Source organism: Athene noctua, chromosome 7, assembly GCF_965140245.1.
Source record: "Athene noctua chromosome 7, bAthNoc1.hap1.1, whole genome shotgun sequence".
NCBI classification, from domain to species: domain Eukaryota; kingdom Metazoa; phylum Chordata; class Aves; order Strigiformes; family Strigidae; genus Athene; species Athene noctua.
The window spans coordinates 36103431-36116513 of record NC_134043.1 but is presented as its reverse complement, the minus strand read 5'-3'; the positions used below and the strand labels follow the sequence as shown (position 1 = coordinate 36116513).

At 41.8% G+C, this 13083-nt stretch overlaps 1 protein-coding gene across 2 annotated transcripts in view; it reads left to right on the top strand.

Annotated features, from left to right (window-relative positions):
- TMEFF2 (transmembrane protein with EGF like and two follistatin like domains 2) overlaps positions 1-13083 on the top strand; it is a 134342-nt gene that overhangs the window by 120753 nt on the left and 506 nt on the right. Inside the window, exons 8-11 of one of the 2 annotated variants that reach the window (XM_074910673.1) lie at positions 4765-4888; positions 6431-6589; positions 11832-11918; positions 12325-12410. In XM_074910673.1, the coding sequence (XP_074766774.1) occupies positions 4765-4888; positions 6431-6589; positions 11832-11918; positions 12325-12410 (456 nt within the window). The remainder of the gene's footprint in view (positions 1-4764; positions 4889-6430; positions 6590-11831; positions 11919-12324; positions 12411-13083) is intronic. The other variant, XM_074910674.1, reaches the window with a different exon arrangement.

The following is a 13083-nucleotide window of genomic DNA, read 5'->3' as shown; positions in this document are numbered from 1 at the left end:
TAACCTATCAGTTATTATTTCTATAAGCTCCAACATTGTATGCTGTGCAACACTGAAAATACTAACATGAGAATTTACAGGTTGTAACCCTCTACTTTTCTTGCCTGAAGTCACCTAGAAAGTCTCACTGATTCAAACGTAAAGAATGACAGAATTATCAGCCCTGCAGAACTGATTGTTAAGTGCTTGGCAGCCATTTTTTGGACATAAGAATCCTATTTTTGCCTAGATTTTTATCTAATTTGTCCAAAGTGTATTGCAGGAACTTATGTCTGGGAAGAATTTTCTCAGCACTCCAGGCAGTACTTCATATAATCCTCATCAAGGACACTAATGGATTTATTCGTTTGTCAGCGGCACTACTCCACATGTTCAGTTGTGTGACAGAAGCTCCACGCTAGCTCAGATGGGAGCTGGGGACCAGTGAGGGCTGCCCAGAGAAGAATCTGTCTGCGTTGTTTTCATCACTTGCAGTCATTGGGTCCTGCAACCAGGCAGACTGTTTCAGCTTTTGAATTTCAGCCTTCACTGAAATATTTATCTGAGAATCCTAATGGTGCACATTCAGCTTCTAAAAACCGAAGGAAAGACATATAGCTAAAACAGAAATTAAATAAAAATAACACAAAATGTATTTGAAATAATTCTTCCACTCCATCTTAATGGAGAACAGAATCAGCCATAGATACTAAGGAATTTAGACAAGATAGCTTTAAATAATTTATTTAACATTTTGGAAGATAATCCATCAGAAGAAGAGCACCAAGTGGGTGGTCAGTCACACTGGATAGCTTTTCAGGACCAATTTCTTACCCCAGCGAAATAGTTCGGTGTCTTGGTATCTTCCTGACATCTGCAGAAAGGTTGGAGATCAAGTGTTCAACTGGGAGATGCTTCTAGTAGGCAAGAGGATAAGCTGTTTCAGTCTACACAAAGTAGCATCTGGCCTCAATGCATTTAAAAATAATCTGTTTTGACTGCTATATCTTATATGATCGGCTATCATGTCATATTCTGGCACTAACAAAAGAACAATATGAGATGTCATGCTAGGCTAAAGATGCAAAAAATGTTGCAGAAATGCAAAAGAAGTTGGCTTCATCAAACTTCTATCAGAAAATGCTTCAAGAAAAAGGTTCCTGAATACAGTTGATCTGGAGGGTAAGGATGTATTTCTTTTTACAGTAAAAAGGAGAAGCATTTTAAGAAATGTGGCGGGAATTAACATTTGTCCAGAGATAGAAGAGACGGACGCTGTCAGTCCAGTTTTCATCTTTACGCTTTACAACTTCTGTCTCAAATTCCAACCATCACAAAAAGGCACAAATCTGTCTTTTTAGTGCAAATAAAATTTTCACACATAGATGCCAATAACAATACAGCAAGTCTAATGTTTGAAGAGGAGCTACTGAATTTAACATTACTGAAACCTGACTAACTTTGAATTTGATCTGTGTCATTGCTTTATGAATACTGATCTGCTGGGCTTGGAAAAAAGTGGGTAACTTTTTATTTAAGCTTTGTGCTCTGTAGGTACAAGGTTGGTGTTGTAGAGGGGCTCCTTAGTTTAGTGGTACTATAATCTGATTAGTGCAGGTTGCCTCCAGTATTGAATTTATAAATAATCCAAAATTAGAATATTTCATTTAGGTTTACTTTTCTGAACTTTGTACAGTTCTTATTTAAGTCATAATTTAAACATGTTTTTTATTCATAGCCTCTTTAGAAATGAGTTGTAGTTGTTTCATAGTGTTGTAAACGCTGTGATGCTTCACGGTAGTTAGTATTTCATTGACACTGGATTACTGAAAAGTGTTTAGATCCTTCAGGAATGAGAAGAGTTTTAATATGAAGGAATTTTTAAAGCATGTCTTGGTGTTTGGATCTCGATTTTGAATCTGAAAAGATGTTTTGTGTATTGAGAAAAATAACCTGTTTTGAGGCAGGGTAGTTATATTGTGTGAATTCAAAATGTGCCGGAAGAGGAGGGGAATTTCTTTTTCTGAAGTAAATGATGCTTTCATTGTGGTTTGTCTTTCGAATGACAAAAATGCCAGATCAGACTAAATACAGGTTTTTTCCTCTCTCTGCTTTCATGTTCAATCCCTAACACTTTTAGAGGAGTCACCAGTCAAAATGAGGCGCTACAGACAATTTGTGTCGAAGTTTTGTTGGTTTCTTCCAAGCCAGATGACAAGTGTTCCTGCGTGAAGTGTTTGTCCTGTGAACTGCTAGCAAAGCTTGGGCCATCTCCTTTTTAATTCAGTAAATCATTTTCCACCATAACGTTACACTTAGAGGTGTAATTACAAGTTCTGCAGGATCCTAGATTTACTTTAAAGTATGTTAGAGACCTTTTTAAAGAAAACATGGTTTCTACCCACATGATTGCAGGAGGAGGAAAAATCATTCCTCTTTTTAACAGCCCTACAGCCTACACACAGCGAGAGCATCTGCAAGTCTGGGAGAGGTCCTGGTCCCCCTTTCAAGTCCCAGCAGATTAGTCTGTCCTGAAAGTAACAATTTCCTTCACCATCTTGAAGCGTGCCTTTGAAAAAAAGAAACCAAATGGTATTCTACCGTTTTAGCAACACTGCTGGCTCATCTGAGAGAGGAGGGATTCTCACACGGGTTTGTGGTGGTGCACGGACATCGTGGAGATATCTTGGTACCTGAGAAGGAAGAATCAGAGAAACACACAGAAACACACACATGCACAGGTTCTTCAGAAAGGAAACAAACTTACTCTTGATAATGGAAGATTTGAAGGAAATGGCATATTTTCCACAATAGAAAAAATGCATATTAATAAGGATCCCATATTTCTTGATGCAGTTTTCTGGACAGAAATATATTTGAATGTGGACCACAGCAGAGGTCCAGCGCACCCAGAAAACATCGGACATAGTACACAGATGATCACTACATGGGTATAGAGTTCAACAGGTCCCAAGCACATTGAGATAGATCTGTGTGTGTGCACTGGGCAAGTCCCTTGATAGCTGACACACATCACACACATTTTTTCTGTTCTGGGAAGATTTTCAGTTGGAAAAATGAACGTACATGAAGTCCTGGTGGGATGATAACTCTCTATGTATATATTTCATATGCTGGTAGCCAGTGTCTCACTCAGAGTGTCATAGGTAGCCAAAAATGTTTGGCACCAGACCAGATGGAGCTTCTGCTCCCGCCTCTTTCTAGTACCAGAAATGCCTGCGCAAGTTCTCAAAGGAGGTTATACCATGCCTGTAACATGCCTCCTGTCAGCCCATCCTGTCTGTGCCGTCCCAGAGACCGCTGTCAGCCCCAGACCATCACCTCAGCGTGATGCCTGCTTCTGTGCTGCATTGTCATTAACAGCCTTGATGGCAGCCCCACACAGATCCCAGTGTAAGCAGGGATCCAGGAGAGGCAAACAGGTCTGTGTTCAACATACGTGCATTTAAAAAGATGTGATAATGGTCCATAGTGCAGACATCCTCAAAGTCCTAACAATGAAAGAGAAGTTAATGTTGTCTACAGGGATGTAGAGGTTGCCATGTCATTCTCATTTGCTGGGAACTTGTCCTCGCCTGTTTTAACATAAGGACAATATAACCAACTTCATTAGTGCAAGTTGTTAGAGACTCTTAAAACTCTCCTTGGACAGCAGCGACAGGAAAGTAATTCATTATGAAAATCTGAATCTTGGATGTGCTGCACACACTTTTCCCAAAGGTGGGATAATACCTAAGCATACCTACTGCCGGCACAACTGGCTTGGAGGCAGAACACAAATTGCAATTGCTTTATAACACTTGGGGACTTCCTTTGGAAGATACAAATGCTTTGACTTAGTTGTGTGCAAACTACATTTCCTCAGATATCTATCATGAGATTTTTTCTTCTGTTTTTAATTAATTGTGGCTAGACGATACTATCACAGAAAAAGGATTTGTACCATTTGAGATATCACGAGTATTGGTTAAATGGAAGAATTTGCCAAAATTACCCAGATTAATTGGCACCTCAGTGGCCTACAAAATTGGTGTGAATTCATTGCAAGTAACACTCTGTATTTCAGCCCGTGATGTAAATGTTGAGCACATACCTGTTTCAAAACTAAATGAAACCTCCCTTTTCCTGGCTACATGGAGGGAAGTATTTTCCAGGATTTGGAGTCTCAGTGACTAACAGCTGCAGCAGTAAGCACAGAAAGTCAAACTAGTTTGAAGGTACCTGTGCTGTGGGACAAGGAGGAGGCCAGCAGGTGCTGGGGCACGGGTGTGCGGCACTGATGATAAACTTCAGCTGTGGAGTCCTGCTCCTCTACTTCAGCCATAAAATTATCTTTCTGAATATGTTGTATTGGATGACCAAATATATTGTTATGGTATATTACATGCAAATGTCTGGAGTCTTCCTGCTAGCCTTGCCTGGATATGAGGAGACAGTTTGTAGAGGATAGCAGAAACGATCAGGTGTTTTTCATGTGCTATTTTGTAATCAGTTTTTGAATAGTCGGATTATTTTTTTCTGGTGTCTCATTTGCTGTAGCTTGGCAAGAATTAGATATGCAAAAGAATGACAGAAAACCTTGCAGTGCTTTGCATCTGTATCAGCCTAACGTTTCAGGGTGAAACCCTTGCTCTCGCGTCCCATAAACAACATCTTTCACATTTTGTTCTTCTGATTTTCCGTTCTTTTATATGTTGAGTTCTTTCCATCATTTCACCCTATCCTGCATTATCAGCTTAATGTTCCCTTCACCTGTGTTCACAGAGAATGCAAATAAACTGGAAGAAAGTGCAAGAGGGATCTACATCCCTTGTCCAGAGCATTACAATGGCTTCTGCATGCATGGCAAGTGTGAGCACTCCACTAACATGCTGGAACCGTCTTGCAGGTAACCCTTCTCCTGCCAAGGAGGAAAGGCTATATTCATGAAAATACTGACTTACAGAAATACTTAATCTAGATAAACTATGGAAAATGATGGTAACCATGGCCCTTTGTGCTACAAAACCCATTAGACTTAAATTATTCAACAATGTCCCCATTTTTATGTGGCAAAAGTGTATCGAGTTATGCACAGTGTTAATTGATTGTAAAAACATTCAGTAACCTTCAGTTATATTTAGATATGTTTTTAAAAGCACTTCACACAGTGCTCAGACAGCTGCTAGGTAGCCTCCTCAGTCTGAAGGAGAGGAGTGCCACCGGGGGTATGTCTGTGCTGTGGCAGGAGTGGTGCTCGTGGGGCAGCGAGCTGGGGCCAAGGTGGCTCCTTCCTGGCTACATGGAGGTGGCTTTGGAGGAGGTTAGGGCAGGGAGGAGGAGTAACAGCGGAAGCAGGAGTTTCTGCAGCAGATGCCTCCCTGCAGAGCTGGGGATATTACTTCTGAAGTCCAACCAGCAGCCTGGTGGCAAAGAAAAGGACTATTACACATGAAGCACTATTTTTTTTTTTGGACATTGCACTTAGAGCGCGAAGATACAGACCAGTCTTAGCCCCCAGGGCAGATCTTCAAGCCAGCTTCTCTCAGATCCGGCAAAGAGCCAGGGCACGTTTTGCTCTTTGCAGCTGCTTCGTTTTAGGTTCTCCATTCAGCTGGAAAATGTCCTTTCCTCAAGCTGCTGGCTGCTGTGGGCATGCAGGAGAGGAAAATGGTGGAAGCTCAAGGCTTAACCCACCAGGGTTAGTGCACTACTAACACTTCTGAGAGGAGCCAAGCAATCTGTCTCAGTCTCTTACGGTTACTACTGCCATTGACCTGGATTTTTGCATCTTCTTGCTTGGGCTTTTTAGGGGAAACAGGACAAGAGCTAAAATGGGAACATCTCCCCAACATGACAGAGGGGAGATGTCAGGCTGCAGGATGGGAACTGGTGAGCAGCGCAGCAGGCAGCATTGGTTGCAGCATCAACAGAGGGTTTTTTATAGCAACCAGACAAAATGTAAATGATGTATCCACTTGCAGGAACATCTAATCACATTTCATATGGAGCTTGGATGATTGCTTATCACCTCCTTAGGGGTAATCTGCATAAGGAGCCACAACTAGATGGCTTTTCACCCTCCCCCACCTTCCCAAAGAAAGGGAGAAATCTAAAGTATGTTGTGCAAGGAACTAAATGGATTCTCATCACAGCGTGCAAGTAGTTCCACTTGATGCTAAATAAGTCCCAGTCCCCTGGGCACCTCCTGGCACTATCAGTGTCGTTCACTCTCGCAGACCTTGGTGACACTGAGGACCTGAAGCCTTCCCTCTGAAATGTCAAGGAGGCACTAGTCCTCTGTCTGAGGGGGCCCATCCTGAAAAAAAAAAAAAAATACATAAGCTTTATGTTTAGGCCACTGATTTTTTTTTTTTTTTCAGATATCTTTTTTTTTTTTTCATTCTTTAAAAGCAGCAGATATAACTGGAAAAAATATTTTTTGTTTCAGATGTGATGCTGGCTATACTGGACAACACTGTGAAAAAAAGGACTACAGCGTTTTATATGTGGTTCCAGGTCCAGTACGATTTCAATATGTCTTAATAGCAGCTGTGATTGGAACCATCCAGATTGCTATCATCTGTGTTGTAGTCCTGTGTATTACAAGGTCAGTATCTCTGGTAGTTTGCAATAGAAAAAGAAAATACTTTTGCTTTTCCTACTTGGTCCGCTGATTATACAGATTTCTGCAGTGACACTACTGATAACAAATGCTGTTTAATTCACCAACAAACAGAAGATATTGTCTGGTCCAGCCAGCCAGTGCTGCTTCATTATTATGAATTTTTACTTCCATCTTAATCAAACTTAGGTAGCAACGGTGCCTGCAGCAAATGAAGTTTCCTGGTTTGTATTCAGATGCTTGGACAAATATTGTTCATATAAATAAGGGGAATATAAATACAGCAGCTGGATCAACACTTAATAAAACTAATCATATCTCCATCTGGTTTCCTCAAGGACCCATTCCCTTAGTCCTAATCAGGCAGAGCATACAAACTTTTAAGCCTGTTTGCAATCCTGTTTGATTAAATGATTTCATTAGGCTTGTATACATGTTCAAAGGTACTGTACATGTTTAAGGTCTTCACTAGATGGTGGCACACCAAGCTATATATGATTTATTTATTTTTTTCTTAATGAAGAGGAAAGGGTTGTTTGAATGGAAATGACACCCCCAGGGTAGTTCAGAACAAGAGAAGTAAATGCAATTCTTCCCCTCCTACATCTGCTCCTCTGCTTCCCCACTGAACTGTGTTACTGTCTTGGGGAGGGCTTGGGGTAAGTCCTGAACCACAGACGTCTTCAGGATTCTCTCAGAAATCATGAGGTTAAATTAATTCAGCTAGAACACTCATAAATCACTCTCAAAAATAAATTAAAAAAAAAAATAAAAGCCAGGTATCATACCTCTGTAGAAAATAAAATCTCAGATATTTCATTCCCTATGTTGCAGTACTTGACTGGAAGACAAGTGTAGTATTTGTTCCTGGAAAAGACACACACCAAAAAACCATCATAAATCCTTCTCTGGCCTAAAGGCATAAAACAAAACCATCTGATGAAAGGTAGCTGCTTTTTTGGCCAAGCTGAGTCCATCAACTCAATAGTAAATGCCAAATGAGACTGTATATTATGATGGTATTCACAGAAGTAATTCAAACAACCAAAAATGCAGTGTGTAGTAAGAAAAAGAAGGTGGTGTAGTAACTGATAATGGAGCAAATGCTCTGTATCATTTTGTCAAGTGACTGTAGTTTTGTCACCTTGATGCAGTAACGGAGAGTACTTTGTATTGAAGAATGAAGACAGTGTGCTCCGAGTGATCTGGTACTGTAATGCAATTTACCCATCACACTGTTTTCATACAGAGATGGTACCTTTTCCTGCACACTTTGTAACCAAGTTAATTTATGATCTTTTGACTTTTTTCTATAATGCATGTAATTACTGCTGAGCGTCCTCCATCCCAGCATAATGATTTGAGATACGTTTGCAAAAGTGTACCCTTAAGCAGCCTAAGAGAAATACACATGACAAAAGAGCATTGTGGCAGCACACGCATAAGTAATTGAGTTTTTTAAGTCATCTGCCATGGAGAACCTGACTGTACTGGTTTGAACTCCTCACCCTGAACTCTTGAAAGTACTAAAACTACTCTACCAGATTCCTGGGAGAAAGAAGGGAAACTTCGCTCACTCAGAGGCCACTGCAGCCAATTTGTTTGCCTCTCATTTCAGTGCAGCTTCACCTGATTAATTTATCAAATGAGTTTGGTGCACTCTGTCCAAACCCTGCATTTGAGCTGCATAAGACTACCAATTGTAAATCTTTCAGCTGTCGCTACTGTTGTTGCTCTTAAAATCATACCTCACAGTGTTGCAAATCTATGGGGTGTCCTCCGTTGATGGAAGGCTCTGAGCAATTCCCAAGCACTTTTAGGGATACTGTTGCACAGACACTTTAATCTGAATAAATGAGCTGTGCTGCTAACAGGGGCAGTCTGCCCTTGCCCCTTCCCCTGGCACTTGATCCTGCCAATGCTCTTGTGCCACCATTAGCATTTCTGTAGCCACACAATGAACACAGTCAGGGGACAGATTCAGCTGAAACTGAATGTCCAACCAACAAAACTGATCATTTGTTTTTAAGCAGCTCGATTCCTTGATGAGGTTGGCCGCCTGGCTACTCATCACTAGTGCCAGCAATGGGAATAAGTAGCTGGGGTGGAAGAGTAGGGGACCGGAGGCCAAGAGGTATGGACGGGAGGAGGTGGAGCAGTGAGGCACAGTCCCCATGCCCAAGGACTTGTAGTTGAGATATAAGGCAAAAGAGAAGCAATGATAAAAGTGAAGGGGGATGGTAAATAATATAGGTATGGCCTAGTGTCATAATGATTCTCAGCAGTTTCTTTACAGCTTTGCATTTTTAGTGCTTCCCTAATGTTTAGTCACAGCAGCTTATTTATGTGAAGAAATAACTTGATTAAAAATGAATGCATAATGTGTTTTACCTGCTACAAATCACATTGTGAGTAACTCAAGCTTGTGAGCAAGCTTCAATGGAGGGAAGGCAGGCAGCCTGTGCTCCAGTACCTAGTTTATGTTGATATAACTGCTGTGTTCATAAATGAATGCATCCCACACATGGAGCACTACAAAGAACTTTTGATTAAAGAGTTAAGGACCGAGGAAGAGCTGTCACTCAGTTTTAGCAGATGATTAAGTCTAAAAATCTGGTTAAATGCCAACACTCCTCTTAGGAAACCCAAATGTACTTCAGGTACAGCCTACCTGTAAATGCAGTAGCATTGCATTGAAGCAGTCATGGTGTCAGTATCTGGCCCTGGAGCCTTCCCAGGCTTCCAACAATCGGTAGCATAGTGTATTATACAATTAAAACATGGGCATTTTTGGTTAAAAGATGCTTTTTCATCATCTTAATTGGAGTAATCTCTACATTTAATTGATTTCTCCCTACCTTGGACTAAGTGACTGTATAGATACTGTCAATGTCAGTTTTGGGAAAGCACCTATGGGATGCTCATCTCCTTGCTTCCAGCTGGAGCAGTCGGTATCCAGCCGTTCTCTGGGAAAGCACGGCTGCGTCCCCTGGGATTGCTGACCATCCTGGGCATCCCCCAGCCATCTGGTACCTCCATGTCTTTTACAAAACAGGTCTGGTTGTGCCCACTGTAGCTTCCCATGCGTGGTTCCCCAACCCTGCTTCTCATGGCTGAGCGCTGGGGCAAAGCAGGGCTGCGCCTTCTGGTGTACATCCTCATCCTCGAGGAACCCTTGAGAGCTCAGTCACACTGGCTGCCGGCCGCTGCAGCAGGATTTAGCAGCGTGTGGAGGTGTCAGTGCTGTCTCCCACGGAGCGCTGCAAGGTCCTGCTGTGCAGGCTCCGGCTGAATGGGCAGGAGAGGCCGCTCGGGGACAGTCGGGGCTGGGAGGCTGTCAGCGCGCACATGACACGCGGCTCAGTGAATCAGCCCTGTGTTTGCTAACAACGGCTCCCTGACTCACTCAGAAACTTTGATCGCCTTTTTAGGAGCACACAGTGAATAATGAGTTTGTCATGAAATCGCAGAACAGCTAAAGTCTGCATTAGTTTCATAATGAAAGCTCTGCCATGACCTCCGAGAGCGCTGGAGATGCAGGCTTACTTTTCTTGGAGTAATGATAGCAGCCTACTTTACTGCCTCCAAGAAAGGAACGAGGCAAAATATAGTGCACAGCCATACAGTTTCTCATGAGGGGGTGGTCCTTTTGGCTTAAAAGTGAGGCGAGTCAGGACAATCTGACCCATATTTTGTTAGACAGTTGTATAATTGTATTTCAGCATTTTGAAATGCTTCGTAAGTCCTTATGCTCTTGTTTAGCCTTTCAGTTGGAGTCACCATCTCATAGCATCGCTCTCATTCAACAGGGGGAAAAAAAATGGCTTATTTTAAGGGGGCTGTAAAAATTTATTTCACTTTATTTTGCTGTTAGTTATTTGACACAAAGCTGAAGGCAAGTGCTTTGAGCTCTCAGTCCACTGAGAGGGTGGGCTCTCTGCAGTACATAACCCCTAGGGTTTCACAAGGTGCCAATGAAAGCCTTCCTGTAACAGAAAAATAAGTTAGCCCAATACAAAGGGAATTTTTTCCCATGTCAGTGTGGTCTGAAGTATCATGGGGCTTTCTGTCATGCCACTCCAAGAAGGTGTTCAATCTGTCTTGTGTACCTGCCCACACAGAATGAGGCTCACCCAAAACTTGTACTGAGCTACAGCTGAAGAAAGAGAACAAAATGCATGGCCGAATAAGGAATAGCTTGTTCTTCCTCCTGTGCAAAACGTTAACTAGATCACCCTGAGTAAAGGACTATTTATTGCTGGTTGTATTTCCATAGCATACCGTTTTCCTACTGATACCACAAGTGCAAAAAAGTGCAAGCATTTTCAGTGGGTGTTGGTCACCTTGCTATGGTTCTGCTTGCTCAACAGTTTCTCCTGTAGCCCCCTTGGCTTTCAGCTGCTTAGAATTTTCTGTGGCCTGCACCTGGGACTAAGCTTCCGTGCTTTCTGTCGAAGGGTGCCTTTCTGTGGGAGGAAACCAGAAACACATTATTTTTCCATTAGGGGGAAAGGCTTTGTAGCATCCCCATAGCTGATGCTGCTGCAGGTAAAAGGTTGAAACATACCCTTGCTGAGGAGCACCATGAGGTCCCAAGGCAGAAGAGATTTGCTCTTGCAGCCATCCAGAGGAAAACAAGATTTTGGTCTTTCCAGTGCAATTGCTTTCCAGACTTAAGCTAAGCATCCACGTGAGGAGCACAGTTCGGTGCAGGCACCCATAAGTAAAGTCGGTGCTCACTAATGAGCTGAGCATGGACCCTTTCCATGGAGACTAATAGGGATTGCGGACGCTTAGTTCCTCAGAAAGGCAGCCCCCGCATCAACTTTGTAAATACTTCACAGACCCGGGATGCCGAGCAGGTGAGCATGAGACCGTCCTAAATCTTCCACCTGTGCCTTGCTGAAAATAAATCCATTATTTAAAGATGAGAAATGTGGTGCAGCTGGGGTTGTCGCAACGCAGCAGAGTCACCACTGCTCACCAGTAAGGAGAGGAATCTTAAAATTTCCCATACCATATTTTTGTTTACAGTGTGTTTTGTGGGATATGTGGGGATTTTTTTGTGGTACCGTTGCCATTAGCCAGCCCATTTCATTTCATTGAAGAGGAAGTGCACTGCAGGCTGGAGGATGCCTCTGTCACCCTCAGGTCCCCTGCTGCCCTTGCCACCTCTTGAGCAGGCACATTGTTATGAGCTGTGTATTCTCACAATTCTCTTTTCCAGGAAATGTCCCAGGAGTAACAGAATCCACAGACAGAAGCAAAACACAGGGCACTACAGTTCAGACAACACAACAAGAGCATCGACAAGGTTAATTTAAAGAGCGCATGTTTCCACAATGGCAAAACTAACTGCAGAGAGCTTGGACTACAAAATACAGTATTATAGACAAAAGATTAAGACAAGATCTACACATGTTGCCTTGCATTTGTGGTAATCTACACCAATGAGAACATGTACTACAGCTATATTTGATTATGTATGGATATATTTGAAATAGTATACATTGTCTTGATGTTTTTCTGTAATGTAAATAAACTATTTATATCACACAATATAGTTTTTTCTTTTTCATGTATTTGTTATATATAATAAATACTCAGTGATGAGAAAAAAATTGCCTTTCTTAAATTTGCTGTATCTCATAGCTGTGTATAGTCTTGGGATATTGTATATGGACACTAACAAATCTCTTCTTTTTTTTTTCTTTTTCCAGTTCTAGTGGCAATTTTGAGTCTACTGAACTCAGTAGTAGGGTTTTGAGTTGGTCCAAGATCAGCGACAATTATGGATGTGGGAAAGGTGAAGAATAATTTAACCTACATTGAGGAGGGATAAAATATTTCAGATCCGGAGTCAACTACATTTCATCAGCCTTCTTCTCCCATACCATCTATCTTTACTCTCCCGTAGCTTAGGAAGTCTTTGCCTTATAAATTAAATCCTAACCGAAGGGGAAATGGAAATTCTTGGTATCCGCAACGAGAGTGTCAGGGGTAATGTTTCGATTTGGGAGGGAATTAGGGGTCTGTCAAGGTGAACGCTACAAGAACACTTGGCAGAATCTCTAACTCTGGTCACTGGAGTGAGTGAAAATTGCTTCTTACTGTTGATTGAAAATTATTAGGTTAAAAAAGTTAATAACATAGTAACAGCTGAAATGCCAGCACCATTTGTACCTCGTGAACATGCTGATATAATTTATTTTTTCAAAGAGAAGGTGAAAACCACTCAGAAAACACCTTACGAATAACTTTATGGGTGACCCTACTCCATTAAATGTAATGAACTCAAATGTTGGCTATACCTCAGGAGAATAAGGGCATATGTTTTGTCACATCCACATGATGGACAAGATGCAAAGTTATTTCCATGGTAGCTGAAACTCTCCAAAACACATTCTTTTGAGAAGCTAGTATTACTCTAGTTTGTGCTATGAATTTTGAAGACGACAGAGTGAGACTGAAGGGCAGAG